The sequence below is a fragment of the Toxorhynchites rutilus genome, chromosome 3 (genome assembly GCF_029784135.1).
Source record: "Toxorhynchites rutilus septentrionalis strain SRP chromosome 3, ASM2978413v1, whole genome shotgun sequence".
Taxonomy (NCBI): domain Eukaryota; kingdom Metazoa; phylum Arthropoda; class Insecta; order Diptera; family Culicidae; genus Toxorhynchites; species Toxorhynchites rutilus.
In genome coordinates this window covers 328,200,932-328,228,395 of record NC_073746.1, presented here as the reverse complement: position 1 = coordinate 328,228,395, position 27,464 = coordinate 328,200,932, and the positions used below count along the sequence as shown (strand labels likewise).

The following is a 27,464-nucleotide window of genomic DNA, read 5'->3' as shown; positions in this document are numbered from 1 at the left end:
ATGAACGACATATTAATGAAACATCTTTCCTTCTAGCCAACATTATTCAATCGAAACTCGTTTCTGTCTGCGAAGTATTCTGATGATTACCAGCTTAGTTACAAATGCAGAAACACAGCCGATACCTGAATAATTGAGGATGTTTTCATGCAAAACTGTGACCAGAACCCCAAGTCAAGTTAATTATTAATTCAACTGGCTTTGAATTGCAAACTTCTCAAAACATGTTATTCCCACACTCATTTCAATGTCAGTATCCACTTACGCTTCATATTACCGCCTATGCACAACAGACAAATTTGTTTGGTTGAAGAAAAAAACAGTGTGAGCATCGAAAACACAAGCAACCCAAGATCACTAGATAACAACAACAAGTGTCACTTAACATTTTGCGATTCGCACAACTGCAAAATGGCAGCTCCAAAACAAAAAGACATCCACATGATCTCCAAAATGCCAACGCTGACACATAATCTCTTATCATTCCACCCAACACACGCAGTACATCTTAATTCGCCTCAGCCGCAATACCGTCACCTCAAAACGCCATGCCCTCCTCCCCCTCGAACGGTTTCGTTGTCTTCCAGCAGTAGAAATAAGACATACAGCACGCGCAGCGTGCCAAGAATTGAGCAACGACTTGTTTTCAGACGCAGATATCAGGGAGAGCAAACAAAATTGCCAACGCCTCTTCCCGCTAGATTTCTTGTATTTCCGAAAATGAACCTGTCACCAAAACCACAACAAGTACACTCCACCGAAACCGCCATTCGTGCAGCCGTTTCCTCTTTAAGCTTTTTTCCCCTTTCTTCGACTGTCTTCTCAATACTGCCGCTTCAAGTGCCTCTTCCATCATCATTTGTAACCGTCATCAAAATCCTCTTTGCCACCCCCATCGTAGGGGGGCTGTAGGTGGGTGGGTGGCTGGAGGCGCCACATCTGTGCGACAATCAACTTGCTCGGAAGCATTTACATACGACACGCATAGCAGCCTCACGCGGTGCTGGTGATCAACGGTAATGTATGGCAGGAAGGCACAAGGCGTACCAAATTCTAGGCCTAGGAACACACAAGAGAGAGGGCGCCAGTGGCTGTTGCAGATATCCGAAATCCGATAACAACCTGCTGGGGCTGATCACGCATTCATACAGGCGTTGATTGTAAACAAACAAATATTCCTGACGCTCGTATGATAAGCGCGCGCGCCCCCCGAATCCGGAAGAGCGCAAGTGAGGGGGCGTTGGTTCGACTACAATGGTTGTAATGATTTAAATCGACACTTTTGGCGGGAGGGATGGGTCTCGGAGTCGATCGATACGGGTGATCTGGTGATTGTGTGTTTGACAGAAAACGGAAGGAGGCGGAGATAGCAAGCGACAACATACGATAACACCGATAACACTATTAATCTGTGCCGATTTTGGCAGTTCAGCCACATCGAGATTGCGGATAGGTACCATCGACACTCAACCGCTAGTCACGCTGAATATCAATCATCTTGATCTTTGGATGGTACGTGTTATGAAATGGTTACGAGCGTGAAGTGGAATTGTTGAACTTGAAACGAGATAAAGAAATTTGCCTTCCCATTTATTGAGTTTAATTGACAGCTATTTTTGGGCAAAAGCGAACGATGAAATCCGCTCCGTTTCCATTGGACCCATCTTTCCTCGGTTTCGTACTTTGATACGCAGTTGAATTCGTTTAGAAATTTATTGCCATGTGTCGCAGCCAGACACAAAAACCTGCTCCCAATTAGTGCGTGTTCAGCAGCCATAATCCTACCGCAGGATTTAATCTCTGCGAAACCCACCTCCACACTCTTTGTCGCCCCAAGAACTCCACCACCAGCAAGCAAACACGCAGAATGTCCTTTTTCCACTGTTACAGGTTTTTCCCGACTTCTGCCCGGGGAACGAAAGCAGCAGCGGTAGCACAAAAGGGGGAAATGGGCGTTTGTGTAGAGCGCCCATATCTATTTCTGCGTATTTCCACGTTTAATGAACCAATGCGAATGGAATTGCTTTCTGGTTCTGAGACTGAGACCGAGACCGAGTATCGATTTTGAAATAAACCGAGGAGAATGCCCTTTTTCGGGATAAAAGGAGTCAAACCTAATTGTGGCTCCGAGCGGGTAATACCCCGACCCGATTGCACTGCGGCAGTTGTAACGGTTGACAATTAGAAATAATTAACGATCTTCTCAGGGAGCTGCTAGGAGAGCTTTCGGGAGGAGTTGTCGTTTTATTGTTTTACTTTGGTGCGGATGTGGTTTTTTGCTTTCCGTCCCTGTTCAACCCGAATTGGAGAGTATTTCGATCAATATGGGTTCAATCGGGCGAGGCAGGGAAAATCGAGAGCCGAGTGAGTATTCCTGTCGAAATAATTACTTTTTTGGGGTTTTCCAACATGAAAAGCGACTGATTACGGACGCGGTATGGTAGGTGTTAAATGGTCTGAGGTTTCATTATCGTTAGGGAACCGAAATTGGAGCTAGAAAATTAGAAGAGGGATGGAAACTTGTAGTTTTATGTGTGACCTATGTTTTTTTTTTATTGAAAGGATAGCCTAGCAGATGTAAACGATCTTCGAAATATGGTACGAGACATAAGGTACAAGGCAATAAAAACTGACTCGATAGATCTGGCGCTTTATAATCAGAATATCAATGTGATAATAACATTGTATTGAACACATCAACAAGTTCTGGTCGATCTACTTATCCGGCTATTCCATGCCAGACCGATATAGTGATTCTCAAATTTTCGTGGTAGTTTTGTTCCACATCGTTTTGTTCCATATCGAAAAATATCAGACCCATTTTTTCATAAGTATGCCCATCAAAATCAACTTTTTCACCTTTTTCCAAAAATGACTTTTTTTTTTAAATTCATCACTTTTGAACTACTGAACCGATCAAGATGATCGACATATCAAATGAAAGTCAGCCTTCTTTGAAAAAAATGTTACACTTGGAAAAAAATACGGATTTTGTTTTCGTAATTCTTGATGGTATTCGTTTTCTGTTGTTTACCTTACTTAGAAACAACGTTTGCTGTATATTTTTAATTTTTTTCTTGAAAGTCGAGTTTTCCTGTTTTGAGGTATGATTTCTCAAAGTTAAATTTCGTAGCTTTCCAGGAGTATTCTATGATTTTCAAAAACAATGAATTCATTTTTTTTAAAAAGATTCAGAGATTCAATGATTCAAAGATTCGAAGATTCAATGATTTAAAGATTCAATAATTCAAAGATTCAAAAATTCTAAAATTCAATCGCCTTTTAACATCCAATAACGAGTTTGGGTAGCAAAAATGTTGCTTTATCCATAAGTTTTTCTTGTTTCACTAGTCAAACTAATCACTCAGAGCACGATCAATTTGTATATGGTTTTAGAATTCACTGAACAGCATGACAATTCTGTACATTACCTTTGGAACGGAATATTTGTTTTTAGAATATTTCGGATATGGATATGAATTCAGAAATTCAAGTTAAGAAAAAATTGAAAAATTTTAAAAAAATAAAAGATTTTCAAAAACTCAAAAATCATAGAAAACAAAACATAAACATAGAAAACATAAAAAACAGAAATAAAAACAAAAACCAAAATTAAAATTGAAATATTTGAATTGAAATTGAAAAATGAAAAATTTCAAAAACTTAAATTAAAAAAAAAATAAATATGAAAAATTCAAAATTTGAAAAATTTGAAAAAATTGAAAATTAAAATTTAAAACAAAAATTAAAATTAAAAAACTTTTAAATTTTAAAAAATTATTTACTTTCAAAATCATTTACATCGAGAAAATTGAGAAATTGAAATATTTAAAAAAATTAAACAAATCAAAAACAAAACAAAAAAAAAAATAGTCTGTCTAATAATAATAATAATAATAATAATAATCAGTCATCGTCGGACAAGCAAGCCGAAACAGAAGGAACCTGAGTATGGCGTACATTGACTATAAAAAAGCATACGACTCAGTACCTGATAAAGGTACTAAAAATGTACAAGATACATGATGGCGTCATCAGGTTTATGGAACACGCAATGGTAAACTGGAGCACCTCGCTTAGTATCACCGACGGAACAACTATGTTGAGATCCAGAACTCTCAATATTCGCAGGGGAATATTCCAAGGTGACACATTCAGTCCTTTGTGGTTTTGCCTTGCGATGAACCCCTTGAGCAGAGCACTCAACCGAAGCAGCCATGGCTACCATATCAACAGAACAACGACAATAAACCATACCTTCTATATGGACGACTTGAAACTGTTTGCGGAATCAACAGAAGCGCTACATAGTCTTCTACAGTGTGTTAGCGACTTTAGTTCCGATGTGCGGATGGAACTCGGAATCGAAAAGTGTAAGGCAGTACAGCTCCACCGTGGACGATTGGTGGAGACTGAAGGATTCCGCATTAACGAGAGTGAAGTGATTCAAGATTTGGTGAAAGGCGAATCCTATAAGTACCTGGGATTTCTGCAATTGAAAGGGATTTGTCAGACAAAAATCAAGAAGGAACTCCAGGAACAATTCTTGATCAGAATCAACCAGGTTTTGAAAACAAACCTCTGCGGCGGCAAAAAAATCAAAGCCGTCAATACGTTTGCCGTTCCTTTACTCACGTACAGTTTCGGGGTGCTGAAGTGGACGAAAACCGATTTAGAAACAATAGAAAGAGCAATGAGAGTGACGTTCACAAAGCACCGTATGCACCATCCAAAGTCGTCCATAGAAAGATTCACCTTGCCACGTGTTGAAGGAGGAAGAGGTGTCACTGATATTAGAGCGCTTTGCAGTTCCCAGATCCAGCAGTTGCGGAGTTACTTCGTGGAAAGTCAGACCCGTCACGATATCTATCGCGCTGTCTGTGAAACGGACCGTGGATTCAGTGCCCTGCATCTGGCGCAGGAGCAGTACGAACTTAACTGCAATTTGTAGACCATAGAAGAAAAAATAACATCATGGAAGCATAAGGAACTTCATGGGACACACCCCCATCGTTAAGAGCAAACGCATATCGACAAAGTATTATCGAACACGTGGCTGGTGCGAGGTGAACTCTTTTCTGAAACAGAAGGGTTTATGGTAGCCATCCAGGACCGGATAATAGCGACCAAAAACTACCGGAAGTACATCTTGCACGAAAACGTTGTTGACTGTTGCAGAAAGTGCAATAAAGTAGGAGAGACGATAGAACACGTCATAGCCGGCTGTGGAGCGCTAGCCGAATCAGCTTATCTCAATCGTCACAACTCGGTTGCCAAGATTGTTCATCAACAGCTAGCATCAAAACGCAACTTGGTAAATCAGTTGGTACCCTGCTACAAGTATATTCCGGATCCGGTTTTGGAAAATAGCTGCTACAAGTTGTACTGGGATCGCGAGATTATTACGGATGTCCGAATACCAGCTAATCGCCCTGATATTGTGGTCTACGATAAAAATAAGAAAGAAGTGCTGATAATAGACATTGCAATACCGTTAGACCACAATCTACAATCTACGTTTGCTGCCAAGATAACCAAGTATCACGACTTGGCAGAAGAACTAAAACAAATGTGGCATTTGAAAGGCATCCGTATTATACCAGTAGTGATCTCTGCTACTGGTTTAGTTCCACACTCTCTCACGCAGTCATTGGAGGAGCTGCATGTAACAGAGCAGCTTGCGGTTATGCAGAAAGCGGTGATTCTTGGAACGTGTAACATAGTGCGACGGTTCCTGAATCACCATAATTAGAACACGATGATTGTGCAGACACTATTATAAAGAGAAAAACAGAAAAAAAAAGATACCACAGAGCCTAATCCCCCTTTGGCATTTAAGAAGCCCGGGGGTAGGTGAATATTCCAGCTCAATGCTGAGAAGTGCCATAACTCTAAATAATAATAATAATAATAAGTCTGCTAAAAAAAATTAGAAATTGAAATTGAAAAATAAAAAATCATACGCAAAAAATAATATATTTATAAAATTGAAAATTGATAAAAATTAACATTTCAAAATCGGGGGTCTTCGTAGCCACTTGGTTACGCGTTCGCTTACCAAGCGATCGATCGTGAGATCAAACTCAGGGCCCTCAATTGACCATCTTTGTGTTGTTATAGAATAACTACGTCCACGCAACCATCATCAGCGATGGAAATCGATCCACGGTGGAACAAAGATCGATACATCCATACAACTGCTCTGCTCTGCAAGAAACATCGGGCTGCTGTTCTATAAATAACTCAACAATGATCAATATCAACTGTCTCCGCTGTCCGGTCTGTTGAACAATGGATGAACAGAAAGAATACCCATACACCTAAATGGCTACTACTGTGTAATTTACCATAATGTAATGGAACAGAAAACTTAACGCCTAAATGGCTACTACTAACTACTGTGTAATTCACAATTCATAGAAACATAAACATATGTACATGTACACGATTAAACCCGGCTCTGTTACAGCTAAAATGCTAATGAGCCTAATAAATGAATGGGATAAAAAAAAACATTTCAAAATCAAAAACTGAAAATTCTAAAAAAATTAAAAATTGATAATTTCAATTTCAAATTAACAAAAATTAAAAAACAAAAATTAAAAAGTCAAAAACAAAATTAAAAATTAAATATATTTGGTTCTCAAATGGGGATCAACACTAGGGTAGGAGCCTACCTGTTGGTCTCAAATGTTCCTATCTCACGCCTCCACGAAGATCATATGACGACATTTTTAGATCGGGCGTGAACTGGAAACACACACCTGGTCTTGGCTCCGAGAACGGGTGTCGAAAGTGGCTAAGTGAGGGGGTGCGAGCGAGTCAGAGCGCTATATCTCTCCCGGGGAAGGCCTCCCGGGTCATGGAGGCCTTGCCAACCCGCTGTCTCCCGGGCAAAGGAGATACACCCAGAAAATGGAGCTACGTTCACGAAGAATACTCAGAATGCGATCGCCCGAGGAGGGTCCCCGAACTGGAGCTGGTCCTGGAACGGGCGTAAGAGCGAGCGGCCAGCGGCTGGAGGGCGATGTGCAAGAGCGGGCCACCAGCCGGGTTCAACCCGAAGAGCTACCGCCACACGGAAACAGCAGCCATCGACATCACCAACGAAACGCTGCGCCTACGAGGCGTGTTGCGACTGTCAGACGACAGTCGTCCACACTTGTGGGTACTACTAGGCGACGGATCATGTGGACACATGAAATGAATGAATTCGTGATCCGCGCCTATTACATCTGCACTGCTTTGGAGACGGACATGAGCGGTCGCCCTCGAATACTCGCAATGTTCGAGGAAGCGTATCCAGAGTTCGTCGGGAGGCTTGACCAAAACGCGATGAACGCGAGGCGTAGAGCGATTGTACGCAACAATATGCTCTCCCAAACGCAAGTCGACGAGATCAAGCAGCAGGTGCAGAGAGAACTAAGCTCCAGAACAAGCAGAGCAAGCGATGTGTCGAGACGAAGTTCAGTACGGCTGAGCAATTCATTCGCGAGTGGGGCACGCGAATCAGCACCAGTGGAGGCCACAGTACAACAACCCCCTGAGCCGGAAGATCCACAGCCAGATCAACAACTACTACGCGATCTGGTCTTCCATTACGACGAGGCGATCTCACAGTTCCGCGACACGGACCCTTTGTCGCGCCCCAGGATCCCGAAGTTGCAGCATTCCCGCAGGCTGACAAGTGCAGTAAAGCTCATGAACGAGCACGTTCTTCCGCTGCACTTGGTTGATGCTGAGAACATGGAGGAGCTGCAACTGAAAGTTTACTGTGCTGCTGTGGCGACCGCCAAAAGTTTAGGATACCGTATTAGGCCAAGAGGCGGACTGCTCCAACATCTCCGTGAAAGGCGTGAGCCTCCATGGCGAAGGAGATTGGAGCAACGGATCCTAAACAAGCGCGCCGCAATTGGAAGACTGATGGCGTACAAAAGAGGCAGCAGATCGGCGAAATTATGTCGCCAAGTTGCTGTGATCGTGCGGCCTACTGAACTTCGCCAGCGGGAGCTCACCAGCTGACGGAAAAACTCGACACACTGGTACAGCAATTGAGCGTCCTTACAAAACGGCTGAAACGTTACTCTGACTCTGCAAAGCGCCAGGAACAAAATCGGATGTTCAGAGATAACGAGAAAGCGTTCTACGACCACATTAGCGACGAGAAGCCCGACTACCGCGAAGGTTTGCCAGATATTAGCGATGTGACGAACTTCTGGGCTGGTATTTGGGAGACCCCAGTAGAACATCGCGACGGGCAAATGTGGTTAAGACGGGAGGAGGAGAGTTGTGGTGAAATTGGAGAGATGCCAGCTATCATCGTCGGAGAGAACGATGTCCGCGAAGCCTCGCGGTACCTGAGGAACTGGGCAGCACCGGGCCCCGATGGTGTCCAGAACTTTTGGCACAAGAAGCTGACCGTCGCACATCCAAAGATAGCTGAGTGCTTCAACAAGGTGCTACGTGACCCACACAACCTTCCTGAATTCGCCACCCGTGGCGTCACCTTCCTCCTCCCGAAAGACAGCAACACATTGAACCCATCAAAGTACAGACCGATAACGTGCCTATCGAGTCTGTACAAAATACTGAGCAGCATAATTACCGCCAAAGTTTCTGCTCACTGCGAACAGCATCACATCATCGCAGAAGAGCAGAAAGGATGCAGGAAAAATACGCATGGCTGCAAAGACCAGGCCATCATCGACGCAGCCATAGTCGGCCAGGCGGTATATAACCAGCGGAACCTAAGTATGGCCTACATCGATTACAGGAAGGCTTATGACTCCATACCTCACTCGTTTCTCGTCCGGGTATTGGAGCTCTACAAAATTGATCCCGTCGTCGTTAGGTTCCTGCAGCATGCGATGAGGCAGTGGAGTACGTCTCTGCACCTCAGTGATGGGGAAAATGTGTTGCAGTCTAGAACGCTGCAGATAAAGAGGGGGATATTCCAAGGCGACTCTTTCAGCCCGCTTTGGTTTTGTCTGGCACTGAACCCCCTCAGTAGGACGCTCAATAGAAACGGTCATGGCTATAAAATAAGGTATGGCGACGGCGCCCACGAAGAAGTGACCCATACCTTTTACATGGACGATCTCAAGGTCTACGCTGATTCACGTCAGCGTCTAGGTGTAGCTATCCGGGTTGTCGAAGACATAAGCAGGGACATCTGTATGGAGTTCGGCCTCGACAAGTGTCGCTGTGTCCACCTGCTGAAAGGACAACTTACCGAATCCGGAGGCTACGAGGTCTATGACGGCGAGTTTATAAGAGACATGGTTCGTGGCGAATCCTATAAATATCTTGGATTCCGACAGCTCACCGGGATTCGCCACTCCGACATCAAGACGGAGCTGCGAGACAAGTTCTTGAGTCGAGTGAACTGTGTCCTGAGGACTTTCCTCAACGCGGGGAACAAGGTACGCGCGATCAACACATTCGCGGTTCCCCTGCTGACCTTCAGTTTTGGTGTAGTCAAATGGAGCAAAACTAACCTAGAGGACCTTGAGAGGAGGATGAGGAAAGCATTCAAAGAGGCCGGAATGCACCATCCTCAATCGGCACTGGAGAGAGTTTCACTACCACGCAAAGAAGGGGGACTTGGAATCGTCGACATTTCTGCACTGTGTGTTGCCCAGGTACGACAACTGCGCGAGTACTTCGCAGAACGCGCCAACCAAAACGCGCTATACCGGGCTGTCTGCGCCGCCGACAGAGGATACAGCGCTCTGCACTTGGCGCAAGCGGAGTACCAACTCAACTGCAATCTGCAGACAGTGGAGGAGAAGATTGCAGCTTGGAAGCAGAAGGCAGTGCATGGTGCCCACCCCCATCAACTGGACCGGCCACACGTCGACAAGGCCGCATCTAATCTGTGGCTAACGCGTGGTGAACTCTCTTCAGTAGTAGAAGCCGACATGATAGCCATCCAGGACAGGATAATGCCGACGAGAAACTGCAGGCGGTACGTCTGGCATCAAGACGTTGATGACATTTGCCGGATGTGCCATCAACCAGGTGAAAACATAGAGCACATTATGGGAGGCTGTCCCGTTTTGGCCAACGCAGCCTACACCGAGCGCCACAACAACGTGGCCCGTATTGTTCATCGACAACTGGCGCTCCAATGTGCTCTACTGGAAGACAACGTACCAAACTACCGGTACCTGCCTGCACCTGTCCTGGAAAATGACCGTTTCAAGCTGTACTGGGATCGCACTGTTCTGACCGACCTCTCGATCCACCACAACCGCCCAGATATAATGGTTTACGACAAGAGCGACCGCAAAGTCACCATCATCGATGTCGCTATTCCACTGAACCAGAATCTGGAGGAGACCCACGGTCGCAAAATCTGCAAGTACCGACCATTGGCCGTGGAGCTCAAGGAACTGTGGGGGCTAAGGGAGGTCCCAAGAATTGTTCCAGTCGTTCTCTCTGGAACTGGAATTATCCCGAAGACACTTCTGGAAGCGCTAAAGGTGTTGAACATCGAGAAGGAATTGGCCGGCATCCAAAAGTCGGTCATCCTTAGCACCTGCGCGATTGTCCGACAATTCCTCGGTCAGGACTAAAACAGCACGAGCATGCAGATACGTGCATTCCGCAGAGCCTAGTCCCCCTTTGGCATTCAGAAGCCCGGGGGCAGGTGAAAATTCTGGCTAGGTTCGCCTAGTTAAGAAGTGAGATAAGTCTGCCAAAAAAAATATTAAAAAATTAAATTGGCCAACGCAGCCTACACCGAGCGCCACAACAACGTGGCCCGTATTGTTCATCGACAACTGGCGCTCCAATGTGCTCTGCTGGAAGACAACGTACCAAACTACCGGTACCTGCCTGCACCTGTCCTGGAAAATGACCGTTTCAAGCTGTACTGGGATCGTACTGTTCAGACCGACCTCTCGATCCACCACAACCGTCCAGATATAATGGTTTACGACAAGAGCGACCGCAAAGTTACCATCATCGATGCCGCTATTCCACTGAATCAGAATCTGGAGGAGACCCACGGTCGCAAAATCTGCAAGTACCGACCATTGGCCGTGGAGCTCAAGGAACTGTGGGGGCTAAGGGAGGTCCCAAGAATTGTTCCAGTCGTTCTCTCTGGAACTGGAATTATCCCGAAGACACTTCTGGAAGCGCTAAAGGTGTTGAACATCGAGAAGGAATTGGCCGGCATCCAAAAGTCGGTCATCCTTAGCACCTGCGCGATTGTCCGACAATTCCTCGGTCAGGACTAAAACAGCACGAGCATGCAGATACGTGCATTCCGCAGAGCCTAGTCCCCCTTTGGCATTCAGAAGCCCGGGGGCAGGTGAAAATTCTGGCTAGGGTCGCCTAGTTAAGAAGTGAGATAAGTAAACAAATAAAACTCGTTAACTGGTTATTTTAAATACAGTAGAGTAAAAATCGTGATTTTATATGAGACTAATATGAGACTCACCAGAAATTGTTTAAAATATTGCAACGAAATTAAAATGGATAGGAGTTGGGTGTTAAAGAACTAATTGTAGAGCGGTTAGAGAGCTTTAGAGGTTGATAGAAATAATCAAGTTTATTATGCTTTTTTTTTTGAGAAAATTCATAAGCCACTAAATTTTAAGTTCTTTACTTTTAAAATTACTCGTATCCACTAATTTAGATATTTCACAGCTACATAAATGTACCAAATTTACTCATTATCATTATTTTCAATTTCTCATGTTTTCAATATTCCCAAATGGAAGCAACAGAATCGTTGTATGTAGCGTATTTTGAATTAGACAGTTAAAGGCAAAAAAATCCCAAAACAATAGAGAAAGTGATGTAGGACATAAACCATTCGAATGGACGTCCTACAGAAATATATGCAGGTTTTGGCCAATGTTAGATTTTTGGACAGTCATTTCCCGGAAATAATAATTCTTGAACATTGGGGTTTTCCATTGAAACGAACATCCAGGGATGATTTTTTAAACGACGGAGAGATTCGGAGCTTTTAACGAAGATAAAAATGTCATAAAATTATGTGGAGAGTAAATTCAAACAGTTGTATATTACATGATATTTTTTTTATTAAAGCGATAAGATATATTGATATTATAAAACTAAAACATTTCATGCGCTCGAATAAAATCCTCCAGCATGCGAGGCACCTCATTCCGATAGGACACCCCTGACTTAACAATTACATTAGCGCTGAGACATTTGAGCGAAATTTGTTGGCCCAGACAAATATCATTCATCGAGATTCTCCTGAGCATGGACGATGGCCGGTCACCCAATAAATTCGGTAGATCCAGATGGGCACCGTGTTCGATCAAAGTGTGGATCACATCTTTCTCATAATTGAAAGGGTAGGCGGCAAGAAGCAATGGCGTGGATCTGGTATTGTCCCTCGCATTGACTGGTGCGCCACAGTCCAACAGCAACTTTGTAACAGGTAGATTGGGGAAGAATCTTTTTGTGTCTACTTCATCCGTGAAATAATCGCTTTTCATCAAACCCATGTTCGAAACGGACATATGCAGTAGCGTTTCGTTGGTTTGTACACTTCGAATATTGTTCAGGACAAGACCAAGGACGGAGCTTTCGATCAATTTGTGGTCATCCTTGGTTTTAGCTACGGAGAGCAAGATGCACATCAGGTGCAGCAGACAACGGAGTATACAATCGTAGTTTTTTTGCTGTGACCTATCGACCGGTTGAATACTAAGTAGCTGCTGAATCTCATGAATGTTGGATGTCAATAGTTGGAACATGGTGTAGGCATCCTTAAATTGTGGTACCATTGGGTCATTATCATCCATTAAATTCACCATCAATTTCACGATGGCCCTCACTGTGTCGCAGGTATCACTGTGCAATATGGTATGCTTTTGAACTCTCACTCGCAATGCCAGCATCCATAGATCTATACAAACCTGGTAGCGTCTGGTTACTTTGTAGAAATCTCCTCGTTCCATTAATCGATGTAAAGTAACCTTGTGATCGATCCCCAATAACCTCTCCTGTATCAATAAACCCTGCATCCGCAATGCATCCACATCCCAAGCGGATGCGTTCAGTTCGTCGATTGTGGCGAACTCGACCATGTTTCCATAAGCGGGTCGTGGTGGGATTTGCGATCTCTCTTGGATGTTATTGTTTTTATTCGTCCTCGCATCATAAGCCAATCGCCAGTGAAGAAGAACGTCTTGTGTATCGTAATGGAAATGAATTAATGTTGATCCCATCAGCTCGATAGCTTCGATCCATCTTTCTCGAGGGTAGTTTATTCTGCTCAGAAGATATTCCACTACCTCTAGTGACCCTGTTATACATGCTAGCTGAAGAGGGTCATCCCCATAACGACTTCTGGCGAACGGATCGGCTCCATGATCCAGTAACAATCGAATTGTTCCGTAACTTAGACTCTCAACTGCATAATGTAGAGCGGTTTTGTCGTACACATCGCGTGCATTAACGTCAGCCCCTTTTCTGATGAGATAACTACATATAGGCGCTGATTCGATCGAATCGATGAGGTAAGTTGCACCATCGAAGCTTGGCTTTCGAATGTTCGCTCCGTTCTCTACCAAATATTGAACGATTTCGAGATCTTTGTTAGTGCAGGCAACCTCAAGAGCTGAAGAGCCGATCCCGGAGACAGCATTCACATTACACCCCAGTCTGACAAGACATTTCACGAGATGAAGATGACCTGCGCCACAGGCAGCACACAGTGGAGTCACGTTGTGTACCGTATAATCCTCGAACTCCTCATCCTTCCGATCCGCATAGTCAAATAGTATACCCCGCTGTTCGATGTTGGCGTCACACTTTGTTATCAGATACTCGGCGATTTCAACGTTTCCTTTGCAACAGGCAGTGAACAGGGATGAACAGCCGTTATATTCTGCTTCCACAAGCTGCTTGCGGATATGCCGGGGCAAACTATTGAGCCGAGTCCGGAGATTTTTGGACAGCGGTCCGTCCTGTGAGCTGACTTCTCGGAATACATCATAGCGAATATGCTCAAATTCTTCGTCGATCAGTTGATTTTGGTTGATGGGATTCATGATTGAGTTAAGTAATAGATTTAAGTCGGAATGACTGAAAGGCTTGCTTTCGGACTTGTGTTATCAAGTAGTTCAAATAAACTGTAACAAACTTGTTGAAATGCTGTCTATTTATACACATATACACCTACCTGCAGTATCTAGAACTGTTACCTGCGATGAACTGGGGTAGCTTTTTGAATTAAATAACTACCTAACTGTGCTAAATTGTATCCATAATGGCACTGTCAACAGAAAAACATGCAGGCACCCTCTCACTGATTTCCGATGTGGATTCCGAAGAGCGATTAGGCTTGAACTTTGCTAAGGAGGCTGAATAGAATCTTCAGATTTAGTTTGTTGAACATGACTTATTCTGAATACTCAATTTGACGCTTTCGAACGGTTCGAAAATTGTGGTCTTCAGTCGTTCAAAAGTTGGGTCATCCATAGATTTCGAACTCAACTACTGATGGAAATGTCTAGAGGTGTGTTATCACGTGATCTGAAACTGAATTAAGCGAATCGTTCTCAAAATAAAGTCATGTTTCCCTGAGCTATTTAATCGTAGAACGCTGAACTTTGCAATACAACAATATAATTATTATATGCTACTTAAGGCTTGGTATTTTATAAAATGTATATGGTATGTGTATGTGCTCCCTTGGCCGAGTGGTTAGCGTCATAACTAACATGCCGGGTGTTCGGGTTCGATTCCCGTTCTGGTCGGGGGAATTTTTCGTCAAAGAAATTTCCTCCGACTTGCACTGTGATCACGCGTATTCTAGAGCTTGCCACTCAAAATGCATTCAAGGCGTGTTATTTGGCATAGAAATCTCAACTAAGTACTAATAAAAATGACGCAAGTAATACTACGTTGAGACGGCGAAGTTCCTCTAGGAACGTTAGTGCCATTGAAGAAGAAGAAGAAGAAGATATGGTATGTGTTAAAATGTGATAAAGGTGTTATTTCCATGAAACAAATGAACAAAAGAGCGATATTGTTTCCTTTACTTGAGGGAACACTTTCTAGCTCTGTTTCAATCGACTACTGGTCGAGTTTTTAAGTTTTTTTTTCTATTTTTTTCTACTATACAGCGAGGGCTCGGTTATATACAGTTTCTGATTTCTTTTCACTGTATATAATCGAGTCAAAAACAAATTTTTTTTATTCGTTTTTTTTGTGTGTATTGCATGTAGGAGGAATTTGAATTTTGATTCATCCCCTTAAAGTCAGAAAATACCTTTCTCACACGAAAAAAAATAAATTTATCTAGATTCTCTCAGAAAGTGTTAAAAATAGAATCCAGAAATGCAAATCTATTGCAGGATCTGAATTGTGTACTGAAATATGTGATGAGTCTTGTAAAATGTGATAATCAGTTTTGAAGATTAGGCTCTTCAATATATTGATTTGTTTTTCTATGGAAAATTTCCCAGGACTCTTTATTGATTGATCTTCTGACAGGCCTTTTCCAAGGCCTGAGGATTTAAGCCTGTACAGCTCGGACTCGATTATATATAGTTTGGAAAACTTTTTTTTATATTTCAAATACGACTTATTTCAAGAAGAAATGTAACCTTTCAACGTTAAGGTGCAATTTAAGTGGCTATAACATGTACAGTGGGTTAAAAATCGTGATTTTTGAAGATTTTGCTTGAATTTTCACCAGGAATTGTTTATATTGATATTGCGGCCAAATTAATTAAGATAGAAGTTGGGTGTCAAAGAACAAATTGTAGAGCGATTAGAGAGTTTCAATTTAATTGATAGAAACAATCTAGTTTAATATAAATTTTTAGGATGATATTAATAATAATACATTAAAAATTATTAACTTTTAAGTTTTTCACTTCCAAAATGTTATTAAAATCCACTAATTTAGATGTTCCACTAGTATATCCTGTACTAAATTTCCTCATCTTTCAAATGAAAGCAACATAATCGTCTTTTGTAGCGTACTTATTAATGTAGCGCCAGTTTGAGGTAACAAAGTCCGAAACAAACAAAAAGTTCTATAACTCTGTCATTGTTGAAATTCGAACATATTCTTAGAAGGAGTTTTTCCATCAAATATGATCCTCTATCACCTCCTGAAATAATTCGAATTTTTTATGTGAGAATGGTATTTTATGACTTTAAGGGGATGAATCAAAAATTAATTTCATCTTTGATATTAATAAAACGAAAAATATATGTATGAAAAACAAATAATTTTTTTTTTCTGACTCGATTATATACAGTGAAAGAAATCGGAGACTGAAATGATCGAGTGCGCCCTGTAATAGTTATCTTGGCTTTCTTTTGAGGTTGACATACACACGGTCACGGGGGATTATTTAGGTTTTTCTACCACCACCGTAATTCCACATTTAAAAAAAAAACAATAACTTCGGTTAATGGTAACCGCTCAATTAACATTAGCCAACACATAAAAAAACAACAACAATGTATGCGTGTGATGTAAAAATAAACCAGGCGGCATGAGAACCAACACTCTGTATCATTTCATCGAGTTGCTTGGAATTGAAGTTGCGAACAAAATAGCACCGGGATTTGATATTAACTGCTCGTTGGCAGCAGCAAGGCTGTGTAATGGAAAATTTGAATGCCCTGCTCTTACGCTCCGGCCGTTTCAATAGGTTGTCATCGGGCGGAGCTTAAATTGCGATAACTTGTTCGTTCTCTGCATTTGCATTTCGAGCGACCGATTTACGTGTGAATGATTCTCAGTGTAAATAAAAATAGTTCCGCACCGATACATAAGTTGCTCGTTATTGACGATATGGGTAGGTAAAGGACACAAATGAACAGAACAAATTTATGGGAACATGGAAATGCTTCCAGTTATCACAGCAGAAATAGTTATTAACGTTAAAATGATTTCATAAAAACGTCACCAGTTCACTGATTTGATACCCTTACTGAAGGACGGAGTCATACATCATAAATTAAACAAATTCATCCAACAGAGAGCATCTGAATAGTTACAAAGAAAGTTATGTGCTATTTTTTTCATATAGAAACAGAACAATAATCACAGCAAAACATAATATGTGCTTCCAAAACAGAGCCGTCGATAACGAGCACCTGACGTAGCGACGAGACAATGCCATTCTAGTCTCGCATTCAATGAACAGTCAACAGTCTTTCTTTTCGCAAATCAATTTGGACTTTTGCTTTGCAATGCCAAGCAGAGATGCCAACTTTCCTAATTTTTCAGGATATCCAAGACTTTTAAGCACGTTCCCTGATATTCTGACAAACACTCAGTTTTGCCTGATTTTTCTGAAATGATTCTAATGTTTCCAGGTTTTTGTACTTTTTACTTTATCAAAATAAAATTATCCGTGATAAATATACTGTTTTTCATACCAAAGTTTTCTCAACGTGACGAAGATGTCCTTTTGAAGAAAATCGTGACTTGTGATGAAAACAGATCATTCACAACAACGGTGAGTGGCAAAAACTTGATGTAAGCAAATTGAGTCCAAAATTCGGTCTTCGCCCGAAGAAAGTCATACTCTGTTTTTAGTGGTATTTGGAATAAGTTCTGTATTATGAGCTACTACTAAGAAACCTGTAATACAACAAGTGAGGCTCGCAACAGTTTTCGACGAGGAAGCAAACATGTTCTAGGAGGATAGAATATTTAAGCTGCGAACCTATTCCGTGGTTCAATCATTCTTAAGTTAATTCTTTCTCATATTCTTATTATGGATATAAAATTAACTTTCCGGACAACCCAATATGAACTATCCTGATTTCTCCTGATTGTCATTCTCATTCTTCCTAATTTTTGAAAATTATAATTGGCAACCCTGATGCCAAGGATGTAGGACTACGTCTAACAGGAAGATTTCCAGTGGGGTGTAAAATAAAAATCAAAAACCTGAACATGTACAAAATAATGAAAGATTTCGAATGCTTATAACTCGAATATTTCTTGATAGGTCGCAAAGATGTTTGCATCACTTGATTGGAAATATTTCTACGCATATATCACATTGAATTTTGTTTCTAAACGAGCCAAATCCCACGTTTTGATCAGTTCAATTTGTGCTCCTCAAATTGTACCGATCAAAAGGAGCGACTAAAGTAGTAACGAAATACAATTAAATATATCCATGTTCATGCTAAAACAAATCTAGCTATCCACATGGCATTTTATTCAAGAGAAATAAGAAAATGAAACCGTCATATGAATATTGGGCTCATTCTAGACAAACGCAGCCTCGGACCAGCTAGCGAGTAGACAACAGTCTTCTCTAATGCTGATATCACATTTAGCTAGACACAATGGAGAACATAACACACACTGCGCAGTTCCTGAAGAGAAGTGAAATATTGCATCCCAAGTCCTACCCCTTAGTGATTTAAAATAATATATAAAATATGCGATAAAATATAAAAAGTTCCCTCGCTAGGAGGATCCTTTCCCTTCGAAGTGTTGCCATAAATACTTTTCGAACTCGATTGAATTGATTCCAGGATCATGTCCGAAAAAGAACCTAATAGAACTAAAACAAAGGATCCATGGCCCTTAACATATTGCGGACCGCTCGCGTTCCGTCTGTTACGGATGGATCACGAAATAATCAGTGTTTTCTACACTTGAAGGTTAAATCCTTGGTTTCCCAAGAATCTAACAAGGCCCACCGATGCCTCGTCTTCGTCTCATCCACATCGAAGGAAACGATCTCATTCGTGGAATACGAACAAATGAAGCGTTCAAGTTTTCCCCAAAACGAGCGGTCCTTAATGTGTTAAGGCGGGACCCCTGTCTGGAAGATCGAAAAATAATGAATTTTCGTGGATTTTTTCGGATGTTACGAATAAAGTAAAGTGTTCGCGTATTTTGGCTATTGTTTAAGGTAAGTTTGAAGATGTATTTTTTCGAGTGCACGAACAATGATTATTACGCTGTTGACAGCTGGATGTGTAGATGCTGTCTGAAAATCGGTATCTTGCTGGTGGTATCGGCTCTGAAGCAACGGGGTGTCGTAGAACAAATTTCAATTAACTTTTTAAAAATTTAGGACAACACCTGAAGCGTTACATAGGGGTTTTTAAATTTTTTTTCAAAATTGCCAAAATGGTTGTTAAAAATGAATAGTTTTTTCATGAAAAATCGCTGTTTAGAAGCTCATAAAAAATCGAAAAAACGAGACATCAAAAACGGCTATGTAACGCTTTAGATAATTCATTTTTACATGCTGATAAAAAATTTCAGTCAAATCGGTTGAGTAGATCCAGAGATATCGATACTACCAGTTGAAATAATATGGTTTCGAGGGAAAATTGTTTCAAAATTCGTACAGCAATACCATATACCTTGAGGTGACTTCATAGTTTTGGCTGTAACTTTCCTATGAAATCAAATATCAAAAAAAAATCTTTTAGGACAATATTTCTAAGGGCATAAGCTTTCCAAAAATGCAAAAAACCAAAATTTGATTCTTTCGATTTTCCAGACCGAGGTCCCCCTTTAAGGAGGATGGTTGTAATAGCAGTTATTCATGGTTATTATGCGAAGAAAGAAATAGATATACCCCTATGTCAGGAATTTCCTCTGTGACCTTCTCATGTTGAAAAATATATCGTCTAGTCGAGAAATATAAAGGGAGCTTCTCGGCGACTTTCTTAGGTTGCCAAAAACAACATCGGTGGAGACAATCGAAAGTCTTTTGAAATGTGATGAATAAAAATATATCGCTCGAGAATTTTCAAATGAGTTTTCTCAGTGGCCTCAGATCAGAATGGATATTATTTTAGAAATCTCGTATCGCCGAATAGTTGAGAGTTCGGTCTTCAGAACCATATCACTCACCACAGTGAATCCTGATTCTTTTTACCCATTTCCTCTAACAATTTTTCTTTCCATGATAATCGCAAGGGAACCAAGTTATAGAGGCGACCCTTCTGACCGCGAATATCATACTAACAAACTAACTAACATACTAACTTCCTCTCCTTCTCCTGGTGACTGTAAGGACGTGGTCGGCGTCGTTTTTACTTAAATAGAATCATTCGAATTATCGAAACTGGGAATATCAAGCAAGTGTGTTTTTTTGCAATTTCGCTGATTCAGGTTAATCACGGAGAGCGACTATGAAGTGTACAATCTACCCAAGCTCAAGCTCTGTACTTCTAGATTTCAAGGTTTCTAGGTTTCTAGTTTCTAGATTTCAATACTCGTATCATGTTTAAATGTGTTCGGCAACTGGAGAAGATCGCTGAGAAACTCTTTCTATATACTCTAAAAGAGAAGGTCATAGGGGGAATTCCTGTCCTAAAGTTCCATCCATTTCTTTCTTTGGTCTTTGCATAATAACCATGGATAACAGCTATTACAAACATCCTTCTTATGAGCTTTGGATCTTCTGCTCTGATTCTAGGTTCTTTTTCGGACATGCTACTATAGAGATCCATCATTCGCACGCGGAGTTAAAAAAACACGAAAAATGAAGACTTTAAAAAAAAACCTAAACTTAAAACTCAATAATATATCAAAAATTTAAAAATAATCAAACTCAACTCAAATAAAATTCAAAAACTCAAACAAAATCAAAAACTAAAACAAATTAAACTCGTTAACTGGTTATTTTAAATACAGTAGAGTAAAGATCGTGATTTTATATGAGACTAATATGAGACTCACCAGAAATTGTTTAAAATATTGCAACGAAATTAAAATGGATAGGAGTTGGGTGTTAAAGAACTAATTGTAGAGCGGTTAGAGAGCTTTAGAGGTTGATAGAAATAATCAAGTTTATTATGCATTTTTTTTTTTGAGAAAATTTATAAGCCACTAAATTTTAAGTTCTTTACTTTTAAAATTACTCGTATCCACTAATTTAGATATTTCACAGCTACATAAATGTACCAAATTTACTCATTATCATTATTTTCAATTTCTCATGTTCTCAATATTCCCAAATGGAAGCAACAGAATCGTTGTATGTAGCGTATTTTGAATTAGACAGTTAAAGGCAAAAAAATCCCAAAACAATAGAGAAAGTGATGTAGGACATAAACCATTCGAATGGACGTCCTACAGAAATATATGCAGGTTTTGGCCAATGTTAGATTTTTGGACAGTCATTTCCCGGAAATAATAATTCTTGAACATTGGGGTTTTCCATTGAAACGAACATCCAGGGATGATTTTTTAAACGACGGAGAGTTTCGGAGCTTTTAACGAAGATAAAAATGTCATAAAATTATGTGGAGAGTAAATTCAAACAGTTGTATATTACATGATTTTTTTTTTATTAAAGCGATAAGATATATTGATATTATAAAACTAAAACATTTCATGCGCTCGAATAAAATCCTCCAGCATGCGAGGCACCTCATTCCGATAGGACACCCCTGACTTAACAATTACATTAGCGCTGAGACATTTGAGCGAAATTTGTTGGCCCAGACAAATATCATTCATCGAGATTCTCCTGAGCATGGACGATGGCCGGTCACCCAATAAATTCGGTAGATCCAGATGGGCACCGTGTTCGATCAAAGTGTGGATCACATCTTTCTCATAATTGAAAGGGTAGGCGGCAAGAAGCAATGGCGTGGATCTGGTATTGTCCCTCGCATTGACTGGTGCGCCACAGTCCAACAGCAACTTTGTAACAGGTAGATTGGGGAAGAATCTTTTTGTGTCTACTTCATCCGTGAAATAATCGCTTTTCATCAAACCCATGTTCGAAACGGACATATGCAGTAGCGTTTCGTTGGTTTGTACACTTCGAATGTTGTTCAGGACAAGACCAAGGACGGAGCTTTCGATCAATTTGTGGTCATCCTTGGTTTTAGCTACGGAGAGCAAGATGCACATCAGGTGCAGCAGACAACGGAGTATACAATCGTAGTTTTTTTGCTGTGACCTATTGACCGGTTGAATACTAAGTAGCTGCTGAATCTCAGAAATGTTGGATGTCAATAGTTGGAACATGGTGTAGGCATCCTTAAATTGTGGTACCATTGGGTCATTATCATCCATTAAATTCACCATCAATTTCACGATGGCCCTCACTGTGTCGCAGGTATCACTGTGCAATATGGTATGCTTTTGAACTCTCACTCGCAATGCCAGCATCCATAGATCTATACAAACCTGGTAGCGTCTGGTTACTTTGTAGAAATCTCCTCGTTCCATTAATCGATGTAAAGTAACCTTGTGATCGATCCCCAATAACCTCTCCTGTATCAATAAACCCTGCATCCGCAATGCATCCACATCCCAAGCGGATGCGTTCAGTTCGTCGATTGTGGCGAACTCGACCATGTTTCCATAAGCGGGTCGTGGTGGGATTTGCGATCTCTCTTGGATGTTATTGTTTTTATTCGTCCTCGCATCATAAGCCAATCGCCAGTGAAGAAGAACGTCTTGTGTATCGTAATGGAAATGAATTAATGTTGATCCCATCAGCTCGATAGCTTCGATCCATCTTTCTCGAGGGTAGTTTATTCTGCTCAGAAGATATTCCACTACCTCTAGTGACCCTGTTATACATGCTAGCTGAAGAGGGTCATCCCCATAACGACTTCTGGCGAACGGATCGGCTCCATGATCCAGTAACAATCGAATTGTTCCGTAACTTAGACTCTCAACTGCATAATGTAGAGCGGTTTTGTCGTACACATCGCGTGCATTAACGTCAGCCCCTTTTCTGATGAGATAACTACATATAGGCGCTGATTCGATCGAATCGATGAGGTAAGTTGCACCATCGAAGCTTGGCTTTCGAATGTTCGCTCCGTTCTCTACCAAATATTGAACGATTTCGAGATCTTTGTTAGTGCAGGCAACCTCAAGAGCTGAAGAGCCGATCCCGGAGACAGCATTCACATTACACCCCAGTCTGACAAGACATTTCACGAGATGAAGATGACCTGCGCCACAGGCAGCACACAGTGGAGTCACGTTGTGTACCGTATAATCCTCGAACTCCTCATCCTTCCGATCCGCATAGTCAAATAGTATACCCCGCTGTTCGATGTTGGCGTCACACTTTGTTATCAGATACTCGGCGATTTCAACGTTTCCTTTGCAACAGGCAGTGAACAGGGATGAACAGCCGTTATATTCTGCTTCCACAAGCTGCTTGCGGATATGCCGGGGCAAACTATTGAGCCGAGTCCGGAGATTTTTGGACAGCGGTCCGTCCTGTGAGCTGACTTCTCGGAATACATCATAGCGAATATGCTCAAATTCTTCGTCGATCAGTTGATTTTGGTTGATGGGATTCATGATTGAGTTAAGTAATAGATTTAAGTCGGAATGACTGAAAGGCTTGCTTTCGGACTTGTGTTATCAAGTAGTTCAAATAAACTGTAACAAACTTGTTGAAATGCTGTCTATTTATACACATATACACCTACCTGCAGTATCTAGAACTGTTACCTGCGATGAACTGGGGTAGCTTTTTGAATTAAATAACTACCTAACTGTGCTAAATTGTATCCATAATGGCACTGTCAACAGAAAAACATGCAGGCACCCTCTCACTGATTTCCGATGTGGATTCCGAAGAGCGATTAGGCTTGAACTTTGCTAAGGAGGCTGAATAGAATCTTCAGATTTAGTTTGTTGAACATGACTTATTCTGAATACTCAATTTGACGCTTTCGAACGGTTCGAAAATTGTGGTCTTCAGTCGTTCAAAAGTTGGGTCATCCATAGATTTCGAACTCAACTACTGATGGAAATGTCTAGAGGTGTGTTATCACGTGATCTGAAACAGAATTAAGCGAATCGTTCTCAAAATAAAGTCATGTTTCCCTGAGCTAATTAATCGTAGAACGCTGAACTTTGCAATACAACAATATAATTATTATATGCTACTTAAGGCTTGGTATTTTATAAAATGTATATGGTATGTGTATGTGCTCCCTTGGCCGAGTGGTTAGCGTCATAACTAACATGCCGGGTGTTCGGGTTCGATTCCCGTTCTGGTCGGGGGAATTTTTCGTCAAAGAAATTTCCTCCGACTTGCACTGTGATCACGCGTATTCTAGAGCTTGCCACTCAAAATGCATTCAAGGCGTGTTATTTGGCATAGAAATCTCAACTAAGTACTAATAAAAATGACGCAAGTAATACTACGTTGAGACGGCGAAGTTCCTCTAGGAACGTTAGTGCCATTGAAGAAGAAGAAGAAGATATGGTATGTGTTAAAATGTGATAAAGGTGTTATTTCCATGAAACAAATGAACAAAAGAGCGATATTGTTTCCTTTACTTGAGGGAACACTTTCTAGCTCTGTTTCAATCGACTACTGGTCGAGTTTTTAAGTTTTTTTTTCTATTTTTTTCTACTATACAGCGAGGGCTCGGTTATATACAGTTTCTGATTTCTTTTCACTGTATATAATCGAGTCAAAAACAAATTTTTTTTATTCGTTTTTTTTGCGTGTATTGCATGTAGGAGGAATTTGAATTTTGATTCATCCCCTTAAAGTCAGAAAATACCTTTCTCACACGAAAAAAAATAAATTTATCTAGATTCTCTCAGAAAGTGTTAAAAATAGAATCCAGAAATGCAAATCTATTGCAGGATCTGAATTGTGTACTGAAATATGTGATGAGTCTTGTAAAATGTGATAATCAGTTTTGAAGATTAGGCTCTTCAATATATTGATTTGTTTTTCTATGGAAAATTTCTAGAAGTGGGTACGAATTCCTATGTCAATATTCTACTTAAGGTGGTTTCCGTAGCCACAATGGTTATGTTTCTCCTTATTAGGCGAACGATCGCGTGTTCAATCCCAGGACTCTTTATTGATTGATCTTCTGACAGGCCTTTTCCAAGGCCTGAGGATTTAAGCCTGTACAGCTCGGACTCGATTATATATAGTTTGGAAAACTTTTTTTTATATTTCAAATACGACTTATTTCAAGAAGAAATGTAACCTTTCAACGTTAAGGTGCAATTTAAGTGGCTATAACATGTACAGTGGGTTAAAAATCGTGATTTTTGAAGATTTTGCTTGAATTTTCACCAGGAATTGTTTATATTGATATTGCGGCCAAATTAATTAAGATAGAAGTTGGGTGTCAAAGAACAAATTGTAGAGCGATTAGAGAGTTTCAATTTAATTGATAGAAACAATCTAGTTTAATATAAATTTTTAGGATGATATTAATAATAATACATTAAAAATTATTAACTTTTAAGTTTTTCACTTCCAAAATGTTATTAAAATCCACTAATTTAGATGTTCCACTAGTATATCCTGTACTAAATTTCCTCATCTTTCAAATGAAAGCAACATAATCGTCTTTTGTAGCGTACTTATTAATGTAGCGCCAGTTTGAGGTAACAAAGTCCGAAACAAACAAAAAGTTCTATAACTCTGTCATTGTTGAAATTCGAACATATTCTTAGAAGGAGTTTTTCCATCAAATATGATCCTCTATCACCTCCTGAAATAATTCGAATTTTTTATGTGAGAATGGTATTTTATGACTTTAAGGGGATGAATCAAAAATTAATTTCATCTTTGATATTAATAAAACGAAAAATATATGTATGAAAAACAAATAATTTTTTTTTTCTGACTCGATTATATACAGTGAAAGAAATCGGAGACTGAAATGATCGAGTGCGCCCTGTAATAGTTATCTTGGCTTTCTTTTGAGGTTGACATACACACGGTCACGGGGGATTATTTAGGTTTTTCTACCACCACCGTAATTCCACATTTAAAAAAAAAACAATAACTTCGGTTAATGGTAACCGCTCAATTAACATTAGCCAACACATAAAAAAACAACAACAATGTATGCGTGTGATGTAAAAATAAACCAGGCGGCATGAGAACCAACACTCTGTATCATTTCATCGAGTTGCTTGGAATTGAAGTTGCGAACAAAATAGCACCGGGATTTGATGTTAACTGCTCGTTGGCAGCAGCAAGGCTGTGTAATGGAAAATTTGAATGCCCTGCTCTTACGCTCCGGCCGTTTCAATAGGTTGTCATCGGGCGGAGCTTAAATTGCGATAACTTGTTCGTTCTCTGCATTTGCATTTCGAGCGACCGATTTACGTGTGAATGATTCTCAGTGTAAATAAAAATAGTTCCGCACCGATACATAAGTTGCTCGTTATTGACGATATGGGTAGGTAAAGGACACAAATGAACAGAACAAATTTATGGGAACATGGAAATGCTTCCAGTTATCACAGCAGAAATAGTTATTAACGTTAAAATGATTTCATAAAAACGTCACCAGTTCACTGATTTGATACCTTTACTGAAGGACGGAGTCATACATCATAAATTAAACAAATTCATCCAACAGAGAGCATCTGAATAGTTACAAAGAAAGTTATGTGCTATTTTTTTCATATAGAAACAGAACAATAATCACAGCAAAACATAATATGTGCTTCCCAAACAGAGCCGTCGATAACGAGCACCTGACGTAGCGACGAGACAATGCCATTCTAGTCTCGCATTCAATGAACAGTCAACAGTCTTTCTTTTCGCAAATCAATTTGGACTTTTGCTTTGCAATGCCAAGCAGAGATGCCAACTTTCCTAATTTTTCAGGATATCCAAGACTTTTAAGCACGTTCCCTGATATTCTGACAAACACTCAGTTTTGCCTGATTTTTCTGAAATGATTCTAATGTTTCCAGGTTTTTGTACTTTTTACTTTATCAAAATAAAATTATCCGTGATAAATATACTGTTTTTCATACCAAAGTTTTCTCAACGTGACGAAGATGTCCTTTTGAAGAAAATCGTGACTTGTGATGAAAACAGATCATTCACAACAACGGTGAGTGGCAAAAACTTGATGTAAGCAAATTGAGTCCAAAATTCGGTCTTCGCCCGAAGAAAGTCATACTCTGTTTTTAGTGGTATTTGGAATAAGTTCTGTATTATGAGCTACTACTAAGAAACCTGTAATACAACAAGTGAGGCTCGCAACAGTTTTCGACGAGGAAGCAAACATGTTCTAGGAGGATAGAATATTTAAGCTGCGAACCTATTCCGTGGTTCAATCATTCTTAAGTTAATTCTTTCTCATATTCTTATTATGGATATAAAATTAACTTTCCGGACAACCCAATATGAACTATCCTGATTTCTCCTGATTGTCATTCTCATTCTTCCTAATTTTTGAAAATTATAATTGGCAACCCTGATGCCAAGGATGTCTAACAGGAAGATTTCCAGTGGGGTGTAAAATGAAAATCAAAAACCATGTACAAAATAATGAAAGATTTCGAATGCTTATAACTCGAATATTTCTTGATAGGTCGCAAAGATGTTTGCATCACTTGATTGGAAATATTTCTACGCATATATCACATTGAATTTTGTTTCTAAACGCGCCAAATCCCACGTTTTGATCAGTTCAATTTGTGCTCCTCAAATTGTACCGATCAAAAGGAGCGACTAAAGTAGTAACGAAATACAATT

At 40.4% G+C, this 27,464-nt stretch overlaps 3 protein-coding genes across 14 annotated transcripts in view; all 3 read right to left on the bottom strand.

The window, feature by feature from the left end:
* The window catches only part of LOC129778321 (uncharacterized protein CG43867), a 589,722-nt gene that overhangs the window by 417,932 nt on the left and 144,326 nt on the right, over positions 1 to 27,464 (bottom strand). The window lies entirely within an intron of this gene.
* Positions 12,090 to 14,042, bottom strand: LOC129774565 (protein fem-1 homolog C-like). The gene has a single exon (XM_055778325.1). It carries the CDS (start codon positions 14,040 to 14,042, stop codon positions 12,090 to 12,092), a length of 1,953 nt encoding a protein of 650 aa, XP_055634300.1.
* LOC129774563 (protein fem-1 homolog B-like) lies at positions 21,329 to 23,281 on the bottom strand. Its single transcript, XM_055778324.1, has one exon. It carries the CDS (start codon positions 23,279 to 23,281, stop codon positions 21,329 to 21,331), a length of 1,953 nt encoding a protein of 650 aa, XP_055634299.1.

Coding starts and splice junctions, on each gene's coding strand:
- LOC129774565 (XM_055778325.1), bottom strand. CDS start 14,042: ATGAATCCCATCAACCAAAATCAACTGATCGACGAAGAATTTGAGCAT.
- LOC129774563 (XM_055778324.1), bottom strand. CDS start 23,281: ATGAATCCCATCAACCAAAATCAACTGATCGACGAAGAATTTGAGCAT.